The sequence below is a fragment of the Falco cherrug genome, chromosome Z (genome assembly GCF_023634085.1).
Source record: "Falco cherrug isolate bFalChe1 chromosome Z, bFalChe1.pri, whole genome shotgun sequence".
In the NCBI taxonomy this organism is placed as follows: domain Eukaryota; kingdom Metazoa; phylum Chordata; class Aves; order Falconiformes; family Falconidae; genus Falco; species Falco cherrug.
The window spans coordinates 61,029,993-61,056,355 of NC_073720.1; the positions used below are offsets into that span (position 1 = coordinate 61,029,993).

General features: G+C 38.9%; 1 protein-coding gene across 2 annotated transcripts in view; it reads left to right on the plus strand.

Moving 5' to 3' along the window:
* Window positions 1-26,363, plus strand: part of MAN2A1 (mannosidase alpha class 2A member 1) — a 127,838-nt gene that overhangs the window by 13,835 nt on the left and 87,640 nt on the right. For both annotated transcript variants that reach the window (XM_055698392.1, XM_055698393.1), the window contains exons 3-6: window positions 10,328-10,472; window positions 22,059-22,230; window positions 23,910-24,037; window positions 25,426-25,599. In XM_055698392.1, the coding sequence (XP_055554367.1) occupies window positions 10,328-10,472; window positions 22,059-22,230; window positions 23,910-24,037; window positions 25,426-25,599 (619 nt within the window). The remainder of the gene's footprint in view (window positions 1-10,327; window positions 10,473-22,058; window positions 22,231-23,909; window positions 24,038-25,425; window positions 25,600-26,363) is intronic.

Genomic DNA, 26,363 nt, shown 5'->3' on the forward strand with positions numbered 1-26,363 from the left:
GGTACTTTGATCAAAAAGGAGGAATGTACGTGATGTTGACTGGTTGGCATGAACTGGGGAGGCTGAAGTTTTTAAAGTCAGACACTTCAGGTTGAATTATTTTGCTTTCTGGTGATGCTTGTGAGTTCATGGACTCTTATATATTCAGTTTTAATGGAGTGTTTCAGGAGCGCTGAGAATACTGTGTGAAGTTTGTGATCTGTGCTGTTTTTGGGAGTCTTGTGGGAGTACTATAAATATTCATAGTACTCTAAAGCAAAGATTAGATTTTGAAGTCCATCTTTCTCATTCTAGAAGTGAAAGTATTTCTATTGCAGGAGAAAGACAGTGGACTTAAGGTGAGTAAGTCACATATTAGAACAATTGTAACCTATGATGTATCATTCATAACACCTTTAAGCTCATCAGGGACAGGCACACCTTAATATGTCTTCTGCAGAGAAAATAGTTGCTTTTTTCTTTTTTTAAAGGCAGTATTGACTTTTCATGTTTCTAATATACCTTAAGGCTTCTGTGCAGGAAAGTAAAGCATGTGGACCTGTGATTGTATGTTTTGAAGTTACTGAATTGTTAACAGGTTATTTGTCATACAGTCTGTTACTGTATTAAATGAAGTGCTTCTTTTTTAGGTGCATTAGAAATAAATTATAGTAAATGTGAATTGTGAATTTAGAGGTGAAATATGTTGGCTTAATGTCTTGGACATGTTAACCTGTGGAAAGTAAAACACGTTTGCTTAAACTGTTCTCATGTTTTGCTTCACGTTTGCAGAATGTCAGAACATGTACCTACAATCAGCTAGTGTTACCTATGTACCTAATGGTAGGCTGTAGTAGCTAAACTGCTTTTTGATAATTTTCCTTACATTTAAGGTTATATGCATGTGCTTAAGAAACAAATACAGCAGGGAATATGCTTAATACTGTTCTTGACTCTTTTCTTTCCTTGCTTTGCACAGGGAGGGAGGGCTCTAATACTCTTTGCCTCATTGCATTAGTACCTTGTACTCAGCAGGTTATCCACCATTGTCATTAAGTCATTTTAATACTGCTTCGGTGTTAACTCTTTCTCATCCTGTGAGTCTAACCTGCATTTCAGTTATGGAATCTAAGACCTTGACTTCAGCAGAATTCCTGTAACAACATGTTAAAGAGCTGATCTAAATTACTGTATTTGAATACAGTTTTAACTAAGTAATACTTTGCCAAGTCTGATGTATTCTGCAAGCTCACTTAACTTAGTTTCTTGTAGATTTTTTTATAAAGACTGAGAAATTCAGAGTAGATTATTAAGATCATTGCTTTTTAAAGAAATTATACTTTAAATTCTAAAACAGCTTGTAAGTGTTAATTCCCTGTGGTTCATACAGATTTGGACCTTACTTTTTCCATGTTGGTCTTTTAAGTGGATGTATGAGAATGAAATGAGAGACTAGAAAGAAGTAAGGGCTAATATAGGTGAGACATAATGTCTGAATAAATATCACTTTAGAGAGTGGAGGCAGAAGAGGCTTCCCTGAAAAAATTATGGGAGACCATTATAGTCTCCCATAATGGAGGAACTATTGTGAGAATGCATTCAGATATGGATTAAAAATCTTTGTGACATTTCAGTGAGAAATATTACCGGGACTTGGTACTTGAAGAGATGATGTTCTTTGCATAAATTGGAAAAAACAAGTTAATAATAACATGAGGGCCTAAAGATTCTTGGACAGATAGCTAAAGGATCTTTTTAATGGAGGAACTGTAAATCAAGAAATTACATACTTTGTTACTTGTTGTGTTTGTAAGTAGGTAGGAAATTGTAACAGAGCCGGCCGCTGAAAATAACACTAAATTGAGAATTGATATAACTCAAATTAAATAGAAGACTAATGTGTACTTTATTTAAAAGATAAAAATGGGACTAGGTAATAAACCCAACAAAATTAAGAACTCCAGATTAAGTACAGTTATGACCTGACACCTTTTTTTAGGTTAGTAGTTCAAGAAGTATATGGAATTTGTGCTCAATGAAGACAGAATTCTCAAGAGTCGTCATGCTGAGCTGGAAGGTTATTTAACTAATACAAAGAGATGTCTGGGCTCTTGTCCCTTTCAACTACTGAAGCATCTAACATTGAGCTTGGTAGTGTTGCTCCTTCTAAAAATGAGGCATGAATCAGTTTTTAGAAAGGTGGCCTGAAAAGGCACAGACTATGCTTTTATTTTTTTTTTTTTTTTGCACTAGTTTAGTGTTCATGGAGGTAAATGGGATGTTTGCCCAATACTTGCATTAGTTCAGCAGTTAAGAGTCCCTCAGTACAGAGAAGGAATAAGCCCATAAAGAAAAAAAGACAACTGGTAAGTTTTTGAATGTTTTAATTAAAAAAACTTGTAACAACGTGACTGTCTTCTGAAGCAGCCATAATAAAGACAGGCAGCATCCTTTTCGAATTTTTGTCTACTTTTTGTTATGAAGTCCTTGCTTACTCTATCAGTGTTTTATACTTAGAAATAAAATCAAAGTACATCCAGGAAATACTTCTACCTTTTGTGCTTCATACCGACTAGGTACTTGGAACTTAGTCTTCACTTGAGTGTAACCTGGTCAAGTGATAATGTAACTTGTAATTAATCATTTGCACAACTCTTACTAAGGATGTTGTTCTATGAAAGATAAATATTACTTAACATCTGTCTTCTGGATGTCTTGGCCTAAGTGCAGTGATTTCAGCCTGATTTATTCCAGTGGAAGTTTTTAAGTCCTAATTTTTTTCATGGCTTTTTTAAACTGTTTCTGATTAACATTCAAATCAATGAATGATGGAATGGTTGAGGTTGGGAGCAACCTCTGGAGGTCATCTGGTCCAATCCACTGCTCAAGGAGGGTTACCTACAGCCAGCTGCCCAGGACCATGTCCAGATGGCTTTTGAATATCTCCAAGGATGGAGGTTGTACAAATTCTGTGGACAACCTGTGTCTGTGCTTAGTCATCCTCATAGGGAAAAAGTGTTTCCTATGTTCAAGAGGAATGTCCTGTGGTTTAGTTTGTGCTTCTTGCCTTGTCACTGGAAATGAGCCTGGTTCCTCCTACTCTGCAGTCTTTGTTCAGGTATTTGTACACATTGGTAAGGTCTCCCCAAGCAAGTTCTCTAGGCTAAACAATTCAATCTGTCTCAGCCTTTCCTCATACGAGAGCTGCTTCAGTCCCCTCACCTTAGTGTCCCTTTGCTGGACTCCCCAGTGCATTGGGGAGCTTGGAACTGTACAAAATACTCCAGGTGTGACCTCACCAGTGCTGAGCAGAGGGAAGGTTTGCCGTGACCTGCTGGCTGCACTCCTCTTTCATGCAGCCCAGAATGTTATTGGCCTTCTTTGCTGCAAGGGCACATTGCTGTCTTGCATTCAATTTGGCATCCACAGGATTCATATGTCACATTCTGCAAAGCTGCTCTTCAGCCGGGCTATCTGCAGCATGTGTGTGTGCTTGGGGTTGTTCCTCCCCAGGTGCAGGACTTTGCAATTCACTAGTCAAACAGGTTGATGTTCCTGTCAGCCCATTTCTTCAGCCTGTCAAGATCCCTCTGGAGGGCAGCACAAACCCTCTGGTGTATCAGCCCCTCCTCCCAGTTGTCATTACAAATTTGCTGAGGGTGCACTCTGCCCTGCCATCCAGATCATTAATGAACATGTTAAACAGGATCAAACCCAGTAGTGACCCCTGAGTAAACCACTGGTTACTGACCTCCAACTAGATTTCATGCCACTGATCACCACCCTCTGGGTCTGGCTGTTCAGCTGCTTTTTGTTCTGTCTCACTGTCTGCTCATCCAGCCCACACATTAGCAGCTTCTCTATGAGGATGTTACAGGAGACAGTGCTGAAAGCCTCACAGAAGCTGAGGTAGACAATAGCCACTGCGTTCCCCTCATCTGCCAGACCAGTCATTTCATTGTAGAAGTTTCTCAAGTTGCTGAAGCATGACTTCTTCTTGGTGAATCCATGCTACTACTGCTGTTGACTTTCGTGTCTTTTGTGTGCCTGGAAATGGTTTCCAGGATTAGCTGCTCCATCACCTTCCCAGGGATCAAGGTGAGGCTGACCAGCCAATAGCTCCCTGGGTCCTCCTTCTTGCAGTTTTGATGATAGGAGTAACATTGCTTTCCTCCAGTTCTTGGGTGTTCTCCCAATCACCATGATTGTTCAAAGGTTCTTGAGAGTGGCCTTGCAGTAACAGCAGGCATCTTCCTCACTACTTTGTGGATGCATCGCACCAGGGCTTATGGACTTGTGTATGTCCAGTTAGTTTAAATATTCCCTGCCCTGGCCCTTTTCCATGAAGGGCACATCTTTGTCACTCCAGACTTTACTGCTGGTCTCTGGGACCTGGGATTCATGAAGGCCAGCCTTACTAGTAAAGATTGAGGTGAAGAAGATATTAGGCACCTGTCTGAGCAATGAGTAGCCAGTTTCTCCGGGAGAATGCTGTGGGACGTGCAGTGTCAAAAGGCTTTGCTAAGGTCTAGGTAGACAACATCCATAGCCTTTCCCTCATCCCGTAAATGAGTCACCTTGTCATAAGGGAAGATCAGGTTAGTCAAGCAGGACCTGCCTTTCATAAACCCATACTGGCTGGTCCTGATCACATGGTTGTCCTTTACATGCCACATGGTAGCACTTGAGATGATCTGCTGCATAACTTTCTCCAGCAGTGAAGTCAGGCTGGCAGGCCTGTAGTTTCCCAGTTCCTCCTTCCTGTCCTTCTTGTAGATGGGCATCAATTTGTTAATCTCTGGGCAACTGGGACCTCTCTGGTTAGCCAGGACTGCTCATAAATGGTTGGAAGTGGCTTGACAAGTGCATCCACTAGCTCCCTCAGTACTATTGAGTTGATCCCATCCAGTCTCCTAGTCTTGTGTGTGTGTAAGTGGTATAGCAGGTTGCTGACCATTTTCCCCTTGGATTATATAGGCTTCATTCTCTTCCTTGTCCCTGTTTTCCAGCTTAGGGGCTTGGTCCCCAGGGAACAACTGGTCTTGCTAAAGACTGAGGCAAAGAAAGCATTAAGTACCTCAGCCTTTTGCTCACCCTTTGTCACTGTCTCCCCCAGTATCCAATAAAGAATAGAGATTTTCCTTAGCCTTCCTTTTGTTGCTAATGTTTTTATAGAAACCATTTTTGTTGTCTTTTATGGCAGTAGCCAGATGAAGTTCTAGTTGGGCTTTGGCCCTTCTAATTTTCTTCGTGCATAACTGCATGACATCTTTGTAGTCCTCCTGAGTTGCCTGCCTGTTCTTCCAAAGGTCATAAACTCTCCCTTTTTACTTTGAGTTCCAGCCAAAGATATCTGTTTAGCCAGGCCAGTCTTCTTCCTTGCTGACTTGTCTTTCTGCACATGGGGACGGCCTGCTCCTGTGCCTTTAAAATTTCCTTCTTGAGCAATGTCCAGCCTTCCTGGGCCCCTTGACCCTTCAGTACTGTCTGCCAAGGGACTCTGTCCCAGGCTCCTAAAGAAGCCAGAGTCTGCCCCTCTGGAAGTCCAAGGTAGCAGTTCTGCTGAGACCCCTCCTTACTTCTGTGAGAATCAAAAATTCATTTTGTGTTTGCTATGCTCAATTTGTCCTTCAGCCATCACGTCACCCACAAGTCCTTCTCTGTTTGCAAACAACAGGTCCAGTGGGTCACCTTCCCTAGTTGACTCACTAGCTACATCAGGACCTTCCACACAGTCCAGGAGCGCTCTAGACTTTCCTCTCTGCTGTGTTGTATTTCCAGCAGACATCCAGTAAGTTGAAGTCCCCCACAAGAACAAGGGCTAGTGATTGTGAGACTTCTCCTAACTGCTTATAGAATATTTCGTCTGCCTCTTCATCCTGGTTGAGTGGTCTTATAACAGACTCCTACCATGATATGTGCCTTGTTGGCCTTCCCCTGAATTCTTACCCATAAACCCTATTGCCTCCATCATTCGGCTCTAGGCAGTCAAAACACTCCCTGACATACAGAGCTACCCCACTGCCTCTCCTTCCTTGTCTATCCCTTCTGAAGACTTTATAGCCATCCCTTGCAGCACTCCAGTCATGCAGGTCATCCCACCATGTTTCTGTGATGGTAACTATGTCACAGATCTTCTGCTGTGCAGTGGCTTCTAGTTTCTCCTGTTTGTTGCCAATGCTGCATGCATTGGTGTGGATACACTTCAGTTAGGCTGTTGATCACACCACCTTTTTTGGGGAGAAGCCTAATTCCTACATGACCATTCTCAAGTGCTTCCGTAATTTCTAACACATCAATAACCCTTGTATCTGCTGCCGCATGGATCTACATCCCCTGCCTCTGCTGAGAGGGCAGACTGAGGAGGACTGTGCTGGCACACCATCCCTCAAACACTGGTGTGCTACCCCTGGGATTATCTCTACCGAGCTTTGTTTTATCCCTTTCCTGCTTCAAATCTGCAGGCTGAGCTCCATGCACACCAGCTGCTCTCTCAAGTAAAGGCCAGATTTTCCTCCTTGTCTTCCTGGCCCGTCTTTCCTCAAGATTTTGTATCACTCCATTGCAGCTTTACAGTTGTTAGCATCATTCCACTATGTCTGCATGATCCCGACAAGATCAAAGGCTTGCAGCTGCACGTAGATCTTCTAACACATCATGTTTATTTCCCATAGTGTGTGCATTAGTGTACTTTAGAGAGGTTTCCAGGCATGTTGATTTCCCAGGAAGGGTAATTGTGCCTTGTAGGCACTTCCTTGCTTACATGCAGATGCTGGGTGACCCTGCTTAAGTCCTGTTTTGTTGATTTAAAAAAAAAAAAAAAAATACTATTTTATGCTTTCATGTCACATCACTCCTGCCCATCACTCCTTCACAGGGCTGCTGGTAACACACTCTCCCTCCCACTTTATTCCTACCTAAAAGCTCTCCATAACAGGTCAGCCATCCTCCTGGCAAAGATGCCTTTGCCCAACTTCGTGAGTTAGATCTTGTCTCTCCTAAGCAGGCACTGGTCAGCAAACAGGGTCCCATGGTCATAGAACCTCAAAACCTGTTGCCAGCGCCAGCTCTGAGACCTGTACTATCGGTGTTCTCCTCTCACACCCCTACCCCTCACTGGTGGGACTGAAGGGGATACCACCTGGGCCTCCATGACCTTGATTACTACCCTCCAGAGCTCTGTAGTCGCTTTTGATGCAGTTTAGGCTGCCCCTAGCAGTATCATTGGTACCCACATGGAAGAACAATAAGGGGTGGTAGTCAGCAAGTTGGAAAACCTTTGTCGGTTCTTCTAAATCATCCCAGATCTGGGTCCCTGGCAGGCAGCAAACCTCTCTCGATGGTGAGTCAGGTCCTTGAGCCAGTTGTTTCAGACAAACTGTTGATTAAGGTTCCAAGATCTAGTTCCTGAATTGCATAATGGGAGCATGGTTTGAGATAACTGTAAGGTAATAGACGTTAACGAAGAAATTATGTATGTTATGGACTGTAAAAATTGCAGACTGCTGGAAGTTGCTTGTGAAATTCAGGCTCCATCTATGAGAAAAACTCACAGGAATGTGGACAATTTCATGAATTGTTGCTTTTAAACAAATACGTTTTCATGGTGGAAATATCAAAAGAGTTTAGCAGTCCTAAAATCACTTGCTAACGGGCAAAATTACAGAGTATACATTTAATTTTCTTCAGAAGGTTGCATTTCACAGAAAAATTATGGTTCCTCAAAATCATATGTTCAAAAAGCAAGAAAATACGGTATTAAGCTAATTTAAATGTAAAACATATTTTGTCCCTTCAAGCTGGCATTACAGAATGCATATACCTGTAAATATTCCACCTGTATTTTCCATTAAGCAAAATTCTTCAAATCTAGAAGCAATCATAGTGGAGCAGTGACGTGACAAGATACTCGTACAGGCCATAGGCATCTACAGCATGGACGCTGTAGGTTCTGCTGGTTCTAGGATTGCAGTGGCTTGTATTCCCATCTAACATTACTTACTTCTCTTTGTATCTTAAGCTAAAGGTCTGTGGTGGGTTGGACCTTGGCTGGTTGCCAGATGCTAGCCCAGCCAAGTTCAGCCAACTGCAGTCCTTTTTGGCACCCGGCCTGGGAAATGAGAGATAAGGACAGTAATTGGCAGTGGTAATGGCCAAAACTTGGATTGGACATTGCCAGAGCAAAATAACTGTGGGGATTCTTCTCTTGTAATGAGGTGAAGGAAGAAGGGGTGGAGATTTATTGTGTGTCTGAAATTTCCACTTTTTCAGTGTTATGTCATTTTGATTTTGATGTGTTGGTTTTTTTTTTGTAGATGTAAGTGAAGTTTGTGAAGAGTGTGTGATGAATATGTATTTTGTTGACTGTTCTTACATATAAATTTCACAGAGGTGAGGGTGGAATGTACTGGGTGCAGGTAGCCCAGGTGCTGGCAGCAGGGGGCTCCAGGGGTGGTGTCTGTGAGAAGAGGCCAGTGGTGCCCTGTGCCAGACACAGCTGTTCCAGCCAGCTCCAAAACAGACCCACCACAGGATACAGCTGGGCCCTCCTTCAGCAATGGTCGTGACACCTTGGGGAGAATATGTTTGTAAAAAGGGGGGAAACACTACAGGGCAGTGAGGTATAAAGGGGAAAAAAAGGGAGAAATAACCCTGTGAACACCAAGGTCGTTGAAGAAAGAAGGGGAGAAAGTGCTTTAGCTACTGGAGCAAGTTGGGGAGACCGTGGCGGAGCAAGTATTTCCTGGAAGCCTGTGGAGGACCTCCTGCCAGAGCAGGTAGATATTTTTGAAGTAACTGTGGCTTCACACTGGAGGAGTCCCTGAAGGACTGCAGCCTGTGGAAAGGGTCTTATGCTGGAACAGCTCTTGAAGGTCTGTTGCTTGTGGAAGGGACTCAGTGCTGGAGCAGGCAAGAAGTGTGAGGAGGAACCATTACAGACTGACTGCAACCCCTATCTATACACCTGCACCACTTGGGGCAGGAGAACATAAAAGGAGCAGGGAATGAAGGAGTGAAGTTGAACTAGGCTAGAAGAGGGGTGGGGAGGAGGTGTTTTAGTTTTGTCTTTCTTTCTCACTGTCCAACTCTGTTTTAATTGGCAATAAATTAATATTATGTTCCCTAAGCTGTGTCTGTTTTGTCTGTGATGGTAACTGGTAAATGATCTCCCTGTCTTTTGTCTTGACCCATGAGCTTCTGATCTTATTTCTTCCCTGTCCTATTGAGGATGGAGAGTGAGAGAGCAGCTGGGTGGAGGTTTGGTAGCCAGCCAAGGTCAACCCATCACAAAACAAGGCCTTAACTTCTTTAGTCAGGTGTTTGTTTCAGATGTCTGTTTTTCTGAAGTTTCTTAGCAGGGCAGAAAACAGCTTACCACTGGAAATTTTAACTCTTGTGGTGTTCATGTAGGCAATTACTCCAGCAGGCTTTTTTTGTGGAAGTGAAATGTTTGTTGAAGAAAGCTTATTAGGTGTATAATTGCATTCTAACATGGGGTTAGAACTAAACTGAAGTTTAGTTTGTTTTCTAAGCTGTGGTGCCAGCAAAAGGCTTGTCCAGTGATAGTTTATGTTCATAAAGTTTGCTGCCTTTCCTGAAAGCAGACCAGAGCACTAAAAAAAAAATAAATCAAAAATCTGGGTATGGTAATTCTTGTCTAAACCCATGTTAAAAGATTCTTTTTGAAGCTGTCTGGTGGAATCTGAACTTCATGAGAACCTGTTAAAGTAACTAGAGTTGCTTTTTTTACCTGTAACCTTATTTGTATTGACAAGTGAAATATTTCCTTCTTTGTATAATTAGTGTACTGGGCAATGGAAAATACATAAGGAGCTTTGTTACAGCAGTCTGCTACAGTTCTGAATGTTTTTTGTTGATAGTTCCTTTCAGTTCCCTTTTATGAGTTTGACTTTTTCTTCAGTCTCTCTGATGTTGTCATCACTTCTTACTGCATGCTTAGTTTGTCCTTTTCATCATCTGCATTCCCCTATGTAGTGTGTTGCGCTATTCTGCATAATCCTCTCTGTACACTTCTGCCCCAGTGCCATTGCGAACTGTCATAATTTAAGTCATAAGATTTAAGGCTCTTATTCCTACAGTTTATCTAACCAATTTCAGTTTCCCCAGAACAGAGCTTGCCAAGTACTCGTATTCCTGCCAGCAGTGTCTTGGGTGTCCTAGAGTGACTTGAAACTTGGTCCTATTGTCAGTTTTCTATTCATTTGACACTGCATCTCTCCCTGTGTAATAAGCAAGCTGATCCATTTTTGATGAAAACAGCTTTGGTTTTTAATAGCAGAACTGTTTCTGTGAATTCATGTTTTATATTCCTTTTACTCTTTTTCAGATGTTGGATGTCTATGATATTCTTCCTTTCGATAATCCAGATGGTGGCGTGTGGAAACAAGGATTTGATATCACATACAATGAAAATGAATGGGACAGTGAACCGCTTCAAGTTTTTGTTGTGCCTCACTCGCATAACGACCCAGGTAGTATTTTAACTGAATTAATTTGCGCATCTATAGGCTTTTGAATTAAGAAATATATTGCCATTTCTGTTGAGATTTGGGGGTTTCGAAGCGTATCACTTGATATGTTAGATTTAAGTCTAGGAAGGCAGTTAAGCAAATGTATAATTCAAGTGCCATTGACTTCAGGTGACAACTGTTATGATAAAAGTTTTGCATGTACTTACTTATAAACTGCAGTAGAACTCCAGTGTTAGTATTGGAGTGTAATATGGATTTTCTGTATTGATTCTGCTGATAACCCAGTCAGTTCATTCATTGCTGCATTAAGTATGGCCTGTTCTTATTTTGACTTTTTGGACTGTCATAGATATTTAACCCTCAGCCTGTATTAAAGAGATGTGTTTTTTGGAAGGCACGACAGTGGCAAATCTGAGGTTTTTGACTGTAGCAGTTTAAGGTTTTGTGCACACTGCCCCCATCCTGGAGTGGGATAATGCAAAGTCTAGATTTAAACTGAAACCTAGATATGCTTGCATAATTTAATGTCTTTCTCCCAAGTGGATGGTTACTGTGTAACAAAATGGAGAAGCATCATTTTTATTTTGAAATGGCAGTAAAATAGACCAAAAAGCAGTGAATTATACTGCTATAATATACTCCTGGTACATGTACACTGACCATGAGAAGCTGGTGAAGCTGCTTGTTATTGTGGAAAGCCACAATTTCAGTGATTTTAAACTTTACTACTGTGTATTTTGCTCTAATAATTTAATTTGTTGGTTGAAGGTACTGTGGATGTGAGCAAAGTAAGATACAGTAGTTTGAACATAGGTGAATTTTATTTGCATGTATCTGGCATTTTCAAAGAAAACTAACTCTGGGATTTGGAGGCACTCTATTGTCCAGTTATGACAGCTAAAATTACGAAGTCTGGATATAGTAAAAATACTTAGAGAAAATAATCACATTAAATTTTAATCTGCCCTTTTGATAGAACTGTCTTTAAAGCTGTGTACATTTATTTCCTTTCTAGTTTTCTCCTGAAAGCTTCCCTAGAAGGAAGCCACACTGTACAGTCATTTAATGAATCTGAAACCATCCTAAAGGATAGTACAGAACTTTAGATCTCTTGGTTCTTACTAGAAAGGGGTATGAGTCTACCTCTCTCCCTTCTTTCTCCTGAAGCTATTAGGATCATATCTTAACTGGGGGAGGATGGTTGGCAACCTACTAGAGGCCAATTGCCTAGTGTCACACCTGTCCTCAGATGATTTTAGCTGGATTGAACAAAGACCTTTGGCACTGTGCAGCCTGAGGTAGCTTGACAGGGGCATGAAGCTTAGGAACTGCAGGAGAATGTCTGGAGGAAAGTTGGGAAGAGCTTTGTAGAAAACTTCACCAGTGTCCATTCAAGGCATGAGGTTTGTTTGGGGCTTAGTGTTCTGGTGCTGATTTCCATCACCTCTGCCAGGTTCTAGTAATTTTGGTTTTATTTTTATTTTTTAATTTATTTTCATTCCTTCTGTTATTGTCTTCCAAAACAGAATATATTGGACTGTTTTCCTCCATGGTGCCTGGCCTGTCTCACCAGTGTGCCATGCAGAATTGACCAGTTTCTGTTGCCATTCTGGAAGGACTCTGTGGAGCTAACCTTTAGCTTTCTGACTTGCAGTCTTCTGCTTTCTTCTTCACATCTAGATTCCTGCCTTGCCTCCTGTCATCAGCTGTGGTAGATATTCACAGTCCACACCTTTTGTGTCTGACAAGCTTTGGTATTGGGTGCCTTAATCTAAAATTAAAATAAATAAAATTGGTTTATCCAGTGGCAGCAGTTCTGCTTACCAAAAAGGGCCCACTGAGCACTCATACTGTAAGAATTTTGAGTGTTGAAGTTACTGGACCTCTTTTAGCATCAGGGTTATTTTGGTAGATACTAACATCTGCCACTACTAATTACATTCTCCCTCGCTGTATACCAAGCAAGGCATACAGTCTTGAGGGTGCTGTTGGCTCAGCTAGCCAATAGCAAAGGCTATTAATATCAGGTTATGCTAGAGGAGGCTTCAGCAGAGCCTTCACATTTTTATATATGTCTTCTGGGGCTAGCAAACTGAATAGCACTGTATTGCTCCTATGAGAAGGGTCCCAAAAATAGTGGAACTGTTGGGAAGATGGACACATCTCTTACTAGCCTCCCAATTAAGATGGCAAGTTACTAACCTCACTCAGTGAGGAATGCCTTCAGCTTCACTATATGTTTGCCATGACACTTGAAATATTATACCTTCTTTTGGAAGGTCAGAGGATAGCAAGGGTGTTCTCCACGTTCAGAGATCCTATTTATGTATGGCATTCCTTTGTCATGTTTGGGTTCTTGGTCTGTATTTAAAAAAGCCAACCAAACAGTGAAACAAACCACAAAAAACCCCACCCTAAAAAACCCCAAATAATCAAATAAACATGCCCCAAATGCCCCCCTAACCACAAATAAAACAAAAACCAGAAGCCCCAGATGAAAAACAACCACACCACCAAAAAAAACCCAACCCAAACAACCAAACCCCAAACAAAACCCCAAACAACCTGAAAAAACCCTACCCTCCTTCCCTCTCCAAAAAAAAGTTTCTGAGTTACCAGAATTCTTAAACTTCTAGGACAGTTAAAGCATAGATAGTGCTCTACCACCAGTGGTAGCCTCACCAACACGTTTTTCTGTTTGTGTTCTCAGTCATGGATTTTCCTGTACTTGCCCAGTGGGAGTTTTCTACTTACTGAGGAAATATGCTTACGATGTCTTGTTCTTTAATTTTACATCTGATTGATGTCTCTTGGTGCACTTGAGAGCTCCATTTAATGAAGTTTGATCTGATTCTATTTTGATCACTCCAGCACTACTCTGGCCTTCTTCCAAATATAGAGGTGTGGGCCATAATGAACTTGGCTTCAGAGGTAAATTTTTAGGAGCACTTAGATATCTATCTTGGAGGGAGTCACTCATTAAATATATAGTAAGGTACTTGTTCTTCCAGATCTCTGAAAGAAGTTCTTTGTGGCTGCCAATTCAATAATAAGGTTTGAAGAATTCAGTGCAGTTGTGAGAGCTCTCATCTTTCTCTTGCAACTTTTTTCCTGCATAGGTTATTCCCAAGGACTTGCCTGAAGTCATGGCTGTTGTCATTCACTTTTGATAGCTGACTTTCTTACTGGTGATTAGTTTTGGTTCCTAAAGTCTTCCTTCTTAATACCTAAGTTCTTCATGCCTTTACCATAAAATTGTATTGGTCCTTACATTATCAGCAACTAAAATCAGGAAATCTGCCTCTCCTCATGCATACAATCGATTATCTCCCAGCTTGTTCAGAATCCTCAGTTGATGTCAAAGAGAATTAAACTGAGATATAATCCTTGTAATTGTAAAAAAAAAAAAAGTAAATGTAAATGGTTCCATCACCAAAAGTGATTGAGAGACTGGTTATTGTTTGCTTTAACAAAGAGTGTTATCGTAGAAATTTCCTTACTTGGTAGTGCTTTTGGTAAGGACATTTCTGTGGAATTGTCTGCAGTATGAGACTGTATTATTAAGCACTTGAAAGAAGGAAAATTAACAGAGATCTGAAAACTCTTGTATAGCTAGTGGTTACATTATTGCTTTCCCACAGAGGATTAAAAGGCATGATCCAAAGGAAATGCCTTCTGGCAAAAAAGCTTAAGGCATAATGAAGCTATAGTGTAACAATATACATGAACAATATTTACAAGTAATAGGGTCAGTAAAGATGTAACTATATTAGGTGCAGAAGCTTTTAATTCTCATTATGTGTTAAGTTTTCTCATCTGAGGCTATTTTAATTTTTCATATAGGCTGTTACACTAGTGAGAATCTATCTCAAAGACAAGGAACTGCCTTGAAAGAGAATCCGTAGGGAGTGGGGCGGTCTTAAGTTCCAAGTTCTGTTTTGTGCTGATGATCTGAAACACTTTCTGTTGCTAAATTCTGCTAAATCCGAGTTAACTGCTTCCATGTGAATTCAGTCAGGACCTACAAACTTGGGGTCTCTATGCTTCTCCTTTCAGTAGCTATTATATTTCCCCATTATTGGGAAATTAGGTATGAGAATGAGTCCTTTTCACACTTTTGATCAGTGGCAGGCATGATTGTCTTGTAGTTTCTGGTAGTTGGTGAAGATTTGAGCACCTTGGCAGCATGTCTGATCGGGGTCTGTGTGTGGGGGGGGGTGTGTGGGGGTGGGGTGGGTGCGGGATGCTCACCCAGTGCGGATTAATCTCAAGCCATGGAGAGATGTTCAATTTACAAATAGCTGAGTTCTGTGAGGTTATAGCTATTGCAGATGGGTGGCATTTCTTTCTGGAGCAGATTAACGAGCGATCGTATAACCTGCTGTGCTGGCAAAGCCCAGCGGGTGCTTCAACAGTAGTTTCATGTGACTGCCTGAAGTGGATTAGGAGCTGAACTCCAGAGGGGAGAACCCTGCTCAGGGACAGTGATATTGTCAACAGCACAACTGGACTTGAAAGATGATGTTCAGATAACCAGAGGGGTCGAAAGACACCTCTAGCATTTATTGTTCTGTTAGCAGGGATGATTTTGGTAATGTCTTTTCATTAAATTATTTAAGAATTGAGATGTGTGTGAGCTTTGTAATATATGTGTGTATCAGATCACAGTATTTTATTGCTGAATGTGGTTGTTAACAGATCTAGTACAAACAGCATTTTAGTGGAATTGGAGGAGATGAAACAGATTCTTCCTCCCCCCCTCTACCCACCCATCTCCAATTTCTATCTAAGCAAAAATGTATATAGAAGTGTATGTGCATATATGTCAGGTCTAAATACTGCTTTTTATCACTAAGTTGATTATCTATGACATTGGTAACTTTACCATACTAGTACTCACATTAACCCCTTCTTATTATTTAAGGAAGTCTCCATTTCTCAGGAGGAAATCTCTATAGCTCTATGCAGTTAACTGTAGTATTAAGATAAAAGAAAACTTAAGCATAAAAGTTTGATGTTTTTAATAGTACACTGTGGAATTTCAGGTTTGTTTTCTGTTGATGGGGTCTAGATATGGTTTTTAGGTGACTTCTTAGTTTTCCTGGCACGTTTGGAACACAGATTTAGATTGTTGTCTGACCCACAAAAACATAAGAACATGTTAGTATAAAGCTGAAGCAGGAAAGAAAAAATGCTAGTTGAATGACATCTGAAAACTGAAAGTTTTAGACTGTAAATTGAAAGTTCACTGATTGATAATGTTCATGCTATGTTTTAATAGGAAGATAGAAAAAAAAAAAATCAGTCACCACTGCTTGTCTAGAACTTGTTTTCCTTTTGTAAGCAGCAACAGTATATAGTATTTTCTAAAACAAACAAACAAAACCCCAAAAAACAAACCACCAACCTGTGAAGGCTGTAAAGAGTATAACATATACATTCAATGGTGGACACCTGATTTTTCTGTTGTAGAGGAAAATGAGATCTAGGAATAATATGGGAAACTGGGCAGCTCACAAGATCTTCTTGACATGCTGAATTACAGGAATCTTAAGTGGTATTCCTGGCTCACTTCTCAGTATTTCTGTGGTTGCATATGAGGTGGTAGGGGACTTGGAGTGAGAGGTGTTTGAGTTTTTTCCCTTTGGGGAAAAAAAACCCAAACAAACAAGCAAAAGAAAATTCAGGGCAGTTCCATGGAAAATTGATAGTTTTTGGCTATGGTTATGAAATCAAAGATGATAAATACAGAATGATTGTTATGGTCCATTAAGCAGAGATCTTTTAGAAGTTAAAGTATGCCATTGGAAAAGTAAATACGGTGTTGTACCTTTTTAATACTGGTGTCTCTGCTTCTACCTAAATGACTTGATTTCAGGGAGTATTTTGGGGGAACAATTTCTTTTTATCTTCTGAATCACAATGAATGCTTTAACACAGGGATGTGCCAGGTGGCTTTCTTTACCCTGGCTTGTACTGTGCCAAATAGAAAAATGGAAACCAATCTTAGACTGCTTTTAGTTTTCATTTTGAGGTAGCCTAACCTAAGAGATACCATGTTTCTCAAGTGTTCTTTCAATCTTGGCCAATGACCCCATTCATCTTCATTGAAAAGATACAACACTGAAGTTTTGTGTCAGAAACATCTGTAAAAAAAAATCTTAACTTGCATATTTGCTCTCTTTTGTTCTGACATCATAGAATAATGATGCAAGATTTCTAAATTAAAAGATGGGTATGTATAGCCTGTATCTTAAGGGTTTGTTTTTTATTGCTGAATCTACAAAAGGCCTAATGCTAAACTCCATGTGTAATCATACTTACTAAAATGTAAGCTGAAACTTAGCTTTTGGATTTACTTCTAGTATTTGAATTATTGTCATTATTGTGTGCCTACGTATGATCAGTTAAACACATATACCGTGCTTAAGTTCTTCAAAGCACTGACAAGAACTCACAGCTACATGTCCATTAATTGTTTTTAATTATTTTTGAGAAAAATTTTTAGTATTGCAGTAGCTTCACATGTTATGTCGGGTATGCATGTAATTAAGACATCCTCTTTAAGTTTATGACACTTAATAGTGTCTTCTTCCAGGAACTAGTTAGTTGAGAATTAAGCATAACTGTAAAAAAACCCCAAACCCTAAGTTTTTTACTAATGTGCATTTTAAAAATCCAAGAACTGAAGTTCCACTAATATTGTTGCAAAGAGTTTGCTTTTATTTTCTGGAAAGCTGCATAATGCTAGCTGAAATTTATGGTTTTATTTAATTCTGCCATAAAATTAATAAATTTCTCAAGTTTCTTAGGTTGCAAGAAGCAGCAGTGGTGTGTGATTTTCAGACTCAGTGAAATTAATTATGATCTACTGTAAAGTAAATGAGAGATGCAAACTGCCCTCAAAAATGCGTTAATCTAAAAATGGGTCGTATTCCAAACATATACTAGATCTGCTTCTTCAGTAAGACAGATTTAATGAGAAACTAGAAAATTTTTTTAAGGATATGTTTCCTCTTGAATGTTGGAGGGTAACTCATGGTAGTAAGCAATTGAAATATCTTTTTTGTGTAATTTCTACAGTTAGTTTTAAACCAAAAGACAAAAGAAATACAAATGTTAAAAAAAACACCCAGCAGCCTTGCTGATACATGTAAGCAGTGCTCAAACACTGTTGGTTATAATGATTTTGTTTTCAAACTTGATTTGTGATTGTTGTCACAATCAAAGCTTTCTTTTTGAATAATGCTAACTTGTCAGCTTCTGTTCTGATTTTGTCCTGAAACTTTGCCTGTATCTCTTAACTGTGCTAAGACACAAGAACAACTTTCTGTAGTGCAAAGAGCTGGTAGAACTTCAAGAAGGAAGTTGGAGTGGAAGGTGTAGACAGGAATAGTATAGCATAGCAATGGATTGCATTGACATTTGGACATATTTTGGATTCTGCTGTTGATGTGAGAAAATTTACATTAAAAAAGCGAAAAAACGGACAACTGATTGGTGATGATAAATCTCTGTGGATGGGGGGGATCAAGTTTCCACACTTCTGAGGACAAGCAAAATGCAATCAAAAGGCAAGCAGCCTAACAGTGTGTACCCTCTATTGCTTTCTCCTGTGCTGGCAGAAAATGAAAGTAGTAAGGTAAAGTCCTGAATACTTACAAAGTCAGGACTAGCATACTGACATTAGACAGTATTATTTTTTCTCTTACATTTTTATATTGACAAAGGTCCTTATGTAATTTTAAACCAACAAGTTTTATTTTGCTTATATTGGCATATTTAGTTTTATTAATTGCAGTTTTTAAGCTATTGCACTTTTTGTATGTCTAAACTGTACTTGTATTGAAAGTTTCCTGATCCAAATACACTGGTAAACCTTTTCTTTCAACATGGGAATGAATTCTAAGTTTCTGGATATGCACAAGAATGAACTTGAGTTGTACTAGATTCTTAAGTGATATTGGGAACTGAGGTGTGAAATAATTCATGTGGTGGTCTTTAGTAACAGACATAACTAGCAACTTCAAATTAACGTATTCATTGTTCTGTTCAACTTTTGATATGTTTTTTTTAATCTTTATGGATCCATGCAATATTGGACAGTTTTTGTAAGTTGTGGGATTAAGAGCTATCAGTGGTATGAAATTTATTGACAGGAAATGCCAGATTCTTCACCTGGGATGGAGCAACACCGGCACAAGTGTAAACCGGGAGAGGGGTGCCTGGAGAGCATCCCTGCAGGGAGGGCGCTGGCGGTGCTGGTGGGCAGCAGGCTCAGCGTGGGTCAGCAGTGAGCCCTGGCAGCCAGGAGGGCAGCCCGCACCCTGGGGTGCCCCCAGCACAGCACGGCCAGCCGGGCAGGAGAGGGGATTGTCCCGCTGTGTCCGGCGCTGCTGCGGCCTCACCTGGAGCACTGTGTGCAGGGCTGGGCCCCACCATGTAAGAAGGGCGTGAGGGTCCTTGAATGTGCCCAGAGAGGGGAAACGTCGCTGGGGGGAGGGCTGGAAGGCATGTCCTGTGAGGAGCGGCTGAGGGCTTTGGGGTGGTCTGGTTTGGAGACCAGGAGGCTGAGGGGCCACCCCGTTGCTCTCTGCAGCTGCCTGGGGAGGGGAAGGGGAGAGGGAGGTGCCGAGCTCTTCCCCCGGGACCCAGTGACAGGTCACCTGGGAAGGGCTCAAAGCTGCGCCAGGGGAGGTTCAGACTGGACATGAGGAAAAGAGGGTGGTCAAGCACTGGAAGAGGCTTCCTGGAGAGGTGGTGGATGCCCCCCATGCCTGTCAGTGTTTGAGAGGCGTTTGGACAATGCCCCGAATAACATGATTTAACTTTTGTCAGCTTTGGTCAGGCATTTGGACTAGGTGATTGTTTTAGGACCCTTCCAACTGAAAATACGCTATTCGGAAATAAATGAATTTAAGTGCAAGATGGCCAACACACGGTAATTAAATTTCATAGGACTTTCTTTTGGCTTGCAACTAATTCTGTGAATACTTGTAATTTTTTTCCTAGAACTTTCAGAAGTGTGTTAAGTTCAGTTTATTAACTATGTTATACCCTTCCTCTGTAGCTTAATAAAATTAATATATTAAAACAATCTATAATCTAACTCTGCTCTTCCTACATCACAATCTATTGTCATGACAGCTCCTTTGTCATTTAGCTCTGTGCTTCTTTATTTAGGTTGGTTTATTAAGGACACTAATTCAGTGTAAGTTTGCTTTTATTGCAATATAAAAATACAGTAAAATGGTTTATATTTCTGTATAGGAGAAACAGAGGATGGTTTTAGTTAAACCTGTTAGTTGCATGCTAGCATGCTATTGTCTCTTGCAGAAGAAATTCCTAGTAAAAAGCTATAAATTTGTAGTCTGCTACATGTGGATCTTTTCATGTAAATGTCAGTAAGATATTTCTTTGATTTGTTGCAAAGTAAGTGGGAATTGAAAAAGAAAAATTGGTTATATGATCTCAATTCTTCAAATAAAAGCTTCCATTAGAGAAAAAAAAATGCAATCAGACAGTTAAGGAAATAGGCAGAGATCACAACAAATTTTGATTAAAAACAGTACAAAAGGAAAATAAATTCAGCTTATTTGTTGCCTTTCTGGTTTCAGTCTTCATGAAACTATCGTGTCATAGTAATTTACTCACAACTCTTTTGTATTGAGCTATTTCCATGTCTCTAAAGAAAGTATGTTTTCAGTTTAGATTTTAAGTCCTCATGTTGTCTTGACAAAATGTATTTTTCCCCTTTAAGACAGATCAGATTACACCCTAGTGTTCTATCTGCGCAGAAACTTAGATCAGATGTGATGATTCTTTTAGATGCTCAACTACTGTTAATATTGAGCTAGCACTTTTCCTCTGGAGTGTTATAGTTTTATTTACCCATTTGCAAAGTAAAAAAAGGACAGTTTTGGAAATCTGTGGTGTTTTTGTTTCTGAATACTTTATTAAAATTTGACCTTTACAAAGTGAGAGCGCAATCTGAAAGTAGTGCAAATAAGTGTGCAAGTGTCTAGTGATTATTCCTAATTACAAGATTCTTTATTTGACTTATAATTAACAGTTTGATGTGAACTGGAAAAGAATGTGCATATTGTCAAATTACATTAGCTCTGCATTTCTAGCTAAGATGAATGCAATTTATTTTTTATCCTTGGAGTATAATATATCCTTTCTGAATGAATACTGAGACTTTATTCAATAATAAAATGGTTTTCTTTTATTAGACTAAAAAATGATTTGTTTTTAATAATGCATTTATATATAATTCTGTATTTCTTTAATTACCTTGAAACAGTATTATCTCATTCCAGAACAGCCTAATCCTGTATCTTCTTATAAACAGAGTGGCATTGTGCTGGAGTAGCAGTACCTCTCAGAAGGGAATCCCAAGTATCGTATTTGTTTGGAGTACAGTCCTCACATTTTTTGGAAGCTTTCACAAAATCTCAAAATGTGGATGCATGCTGTAGGACCAATTTATAACATCACTTGTGTTCTTCAGTAGTTACTCTGTTGTATATGATACTTCCTTACACCCAGCTGCTGAGTCCCTTTTGGAAGCACTTGAGTGACAATGCTCATACATGACAAGAGCTGGTATGAAGAGTAGGAATATCCCACTTGTGTATTAAGTAGGCAGCCCTGTCTGCTTCTTTCTTACAGTTACAGGAAGAACATATCCCTTACAGGTTCTGGGAAGGAAGATGCATGAACTTCCTCCTGTAAGGTTTTAGGAAGAGCTTAAAGAATTTCATGGAAAGCTCTGTGCTGTGAGAGCTGAATATGTGGCTGAAGTTGGCTTTTCCTTTACTCTGTGTCTCACTGGTATCTTTTCTAACGAGGGATGCAGCTACAAAAAATTTATCTCATTCATTGCGAACAAACCCCTTGTTCATATCTGATGCTGAACATCAGCTGCAGGGCTAACTGCTGCTTCATTTGCCCCAATTTTATTTCTCTACCCTCAAGGTCAGTGAGATACCATTAGTGGCTGTTAATTGTCTGCTCAGGGTACAGGTGTAATATGCCGCTAGTAAGGATTTTTCATTCAGTTTTTTTACGTTAAGGAGGGTGGTGGGCTGCTTTGTGACTTAAAAGAGGAGGTAAGACATTGAGGGCAGGATTAGGGATGTTGGGTGTATGCGTGTTGGGAATAGGGCTTGGGCTGGGAAGATGATCTGTTACAAGATTCTGCAGTCCTCCTAATGTGAGAGGTGAGGAAACCTAATGGAAGTTATCAAGGAAGATCAATTTGCGGATATGCACATCTTCCTTTTCAACTACTTTGTGCCTAAATTAAAAAAGATTACAAAAATCTTCAGTGTTTTAAATCTGTGTGTTTGGTTGATCAAAGTAGAAAGCCTAGTAGTCCATATATGAACACATTGAAGAAATAAAACATCTAAACTTTATAAAAAGAAATTCACGGAGAGCTTAGCACTTCAAACTGTCCACAGCATGCAAAGTTCATCTTTTTAAGAAAATGCTTCACTTAACTTTTTGTGTGGAGTGGGAAGGCAGCAGGTCTGTAAGACTGTTGAAAGCAACTTAAATTTCATACTTTCTTTTTCTTAGGTTGGCTGAAGACTTTTGATGATTACTTCAGAGATCAGACACAGCATATCTTAAATAATATGGTTATAAAACTGCAAGAAGACAACCGAAGGAAATTTATGTGGTCTGAGATTTCTTACTTTTCGAAATGGTGGGATGGAATAGATAGCCAAAAAAAGGATGCTGTTAAAAGGTTTGAACGCTGAATTACTTCTAATTTTCCATGTGACATAAGCTGAAACTTTGTGTATTTGATTGTACTGTAAACTTGAGATTGTACTTGTGATGCAGATTTGCAAGAATAATCAGATACTCAAGTTACCATTTCTTTGGCTTGGTTCGTTTTTTTTCCCCAGTTACAAAGTAATGATCCATGTAGAGAAGTGAAGCCAAATTACTGACTTGCTGAAAAATTTGACTAAAAGTTTCCATGTACAACCAGGAAGATGTCATTCAAATTGTAATGGAGTTGTTATTTTAAACTTTTATTTGAAGTCACAAAGAAGTATTGGCAATGGAATACAAATAATCTTTCATATCAGCTATTCATATATGGTAATTTCTTTAGTTTTGACACAATTATGAAATGAGATTTTTTTGTTGTTGTTGTTATATATGGTAATTTTTTGTAAACATGCAGCTACTTAAATAGTGAAGCAGTACATAGTCTACTCCCTTGCTGCTCTTGGTTCTTTTTGAAATCACAAGTTAATGTAATACAGAAGTAAAAGGTTTGCCTTGAGACAAGAAAGCATACTGCTTGGATAAACTTGAAGGAAGGATCTAGTCTGGAGTGTTCAAAAAGACTTTTTATTTTGTTTTGGTTTCTTTATTTGCTTTAAGGCAGGATCCAAGAGTCCTTAGCTCATCTCTGTGATGCCCTCCTCATGCCCACCTTCAAGATGCATGGGTTGCAGTATGCATTAAGGCTATGAGAGCCTCACAGCTGCAAAGGTTAGGTAATGCATCTTGGTAATGATATAGAAAATGATCTAAAAATTTGTGTGCAGTGCATGAGTATTACAGCACAGCTGTTTTATTATATCAGAAAGATTCCTTGGAACACAATAAATGCTAGTCACTAGGAAACCCTGTATTTTCTTCAGAGGAATCGGCTATTGGTTAAACTGCTATAAGACTTCTAGAAGCTTCACTGGAGATTTTTTGCTGTATGTTTTTCATTACTCTTACAGGTATTATCTAAAATGGGACTTAAGTTTTGGGAAGTTTACTGTGTTTCTTAAATTCATTAAACATTTATATGTTAATGTACTGTATAAGTCCTGAAATCACATTACTCAGCTGTAGGGACCACTTGATGCTGGAAGCATGATTATTATGTTCACTCACAACTTTGAAAGACTGGATCACCCAGTGATCTGTTTTAAGTAGGCGTTTTAATGGTCTGAAGCTTTTATAGATAGAATAAACTTTGAAACTCTATCTGCTCCCTATAATAACAATAAAAAGAAGAACAGTAGATCAAAGATGGGGAGACAGTAGTAGTGCTTGAAATGTGCAATGTGTAGGCATCTCGCTCAATTGACCTTTAGTACTGCAGCACATACACTTTTTATTTTTGTAATCTATGCAGGAAACAACCTTCTTCCTGATTTAAAAAAAATCAGATGTTGTAGCACATGCAGTAGAGCTGTAGTTTTCATTGCACAAGAGGCATTAAAAATTTCAGTGTTCATCTATTCACTCTTTCTCTGTTTGATTAAAGAAAAGTAGTCTGGTGATGGAAGTAACACAAGCAATTTAGATTTTGGCATCGTGTCCCTGGTGAATACCTATTGGATATTCCAGAATAGATTTTTAAGACTGTATTTTCATATGCAGGACTCTGAACACAATTGACATATTTTTCAGGCTAATAAAAGATGGACAGTTTGAAATAGTAACAGGAGGATGGGTCATGCCTGATGAAGCCTCTCCTCATTATTTTGCTTTAATTGACCAACTGATAGAAGGACATCAATGGCTAGAAAAGAACCTGGGTATGTAGTTTGATCTAAAATCTAAATGTGTTAATGTAGAAAGTCAATTAGAAAATGCTTTTTTTATGTTTCTGAGGTGCTTAGACGGTTCTCTTACTCTGCTTTCCTGAAATGTTAAGTCAGACCATGTACTATAGGATGGAGTCTAGTATTTGCAATTAATGTTTGCAGATAGAAGTTCCTGGACAAAGTGTATTTAAACAATTTTACATATATTTTTGTCTTGATTACAAATGTGCATAATATTAATGTAATAACATGTAACATTAGATCGGGCTAAATTGTACATCACATGTGGTATTACAGTTTCAGGTTGCCATTTCTGTCTTCTGAAAACCATTACAAAAGCCTTAAAATGACTTCAAAATTTATATTCCTTCCATGTGTTTGCATCTGTTCTGCAGGCTATTTATTCATTAGGTTCTCTTATGCAAGGCTTTCAAAAAATTAAATATGAGATTTAGTAGTAGTTGTATCAGTAGTAGTAGTAGTAGATACAAAACTTGAACACGTTGTAATGTTAGAATTGTTCATATTAAAAAAGAAAAAGAAAAAAGGCAGACTAATTTGTTTTTGAAACTGACTTGTACAGAGATTTAATAGTAAGTTAACATAATAACTTCATCCAATTAACTGAAATTATTTTGAAAAGCTATTTCACTCTGTTTTTCTTAGATGGCAATATCCATAAACACAGCTTAACATAATTAAGACATGGGGTTAGGGAAGGCCTAATAAAAGGGTAATGCATTCCTTACTGTTTTTTTGGTAAGACAGTAAGTGTGTGCCTAAGGAAGTATATTGAAGAATCGGTTAAACAAGTTAGGTACACCACCTTTATTTGTTAATAAGTTCAGTGAGAAGACCGTATTAATCAACATGAATCTAATGACTGCTGACCAAATAAATCAAAAGAAAAGTTAGTTCCAGAGCTAACAGAAGTTCACATTATTTAAATGACAATGAAAATTCAACAAGCTACTTCAATCCATCTCTATCTTCACTTTCTTTTAGCTTTCCTTTCCAATTGTAACATCTGTAAACTACATAAAGTGAAAAAGATGTATTTCATTATGATTGCATATAAAGATGTTTGAGGCACAATTGAAATAGTGGAACAATATATAATACTAATCTCAGGTTTTTCATGTCGTTAGAATGGCTTGCCTCTAAGACATTTGATTTTTATTTTGTTGTTGGGTTTTTTAATTGTTTAATTCTAGTTTGTTAATTTCACAGTGTGTTTTGCAGGATGCTTAATATTCAGCTGTATATTTTAATTTATCTTATTGGAAATTTTATCTTTAAAGCTCTGATTTAAATACATTGGTCTTGTTTTCTTTGAGTGAAACTTAAGACTTTCTTCCCTTTTCACTTCTTGTCAACAGGAGTAAAACCAAAGTCTGGTTGGGCAATTGATCCTTTTGGGCATTCACCAACAATGGCATACCTTCTGAAACGCGCAGGATTTTTTAATATGCTGGTACAGAGAGTTCATTACTCAGTTAAAAAACATTTTGCAACACAGAAGACTCTAGAATTTTTTTGGAGACAGAACTGGGGTATGTGTTTTTCCTTTATGTCCATTTATTTGTTAATTTACATAGGTAAGAGATGGAGAGAACTTATTTAAGTACTATGGAAATCTTTACATAACAAGTTGTTTAGAGAAGTTAGCCTAGATTGAGAACTTTAGAATTGCAGTTCTGTTTAAAGAAAACCCAAACATTTTTCATCTATGTTAAATTTTGGGGATGATTTTTTTAAATTTATTTTCTTTTTAGTAACAGAAAGGGGTCATGAGTACCTGTGTGTTAGCAAAGCGGTTAAGTGTAAAATCTGTATTACTGCCGTTGTTCATCTGATCTTTCTACACTTTCAGATGTGCTTTTACTTTCTCTTACTTTCCTCTCCCATGTTCCTTAAAATTACATATAAAAAAAGTAAATGGGGTGGAATATTCTTTTTCCTTTTTTCACTTCTTTGTTTTCTTCCTCCTGCTTCTCCTATGCGTCAATAATATGGAGAAAAGGAACGTTTCTCTTGGAGATTAAAAAAAAAAGGCCAAAAGTGAATATTTGAAAATGGAGAGATCTCTCATGTCCTTCTAAGGAAAAAAACTTTCAAGCACTTGGTTTTCCTCAGTGGGTGTGACAAGTTAGTGTCATTAGTTGCAGTAGCGAGATGAAAAATTTTCACCATTTAAATTTTCTATGAAATTCTCATCTAAAACCATGTTCTTACAATAAATATAACTGCTTTTTTATATTCTTTATAGACTGTAGTGTCTGAAAGTTTTCTCGGGTAATGTCGTGACTATACTGAT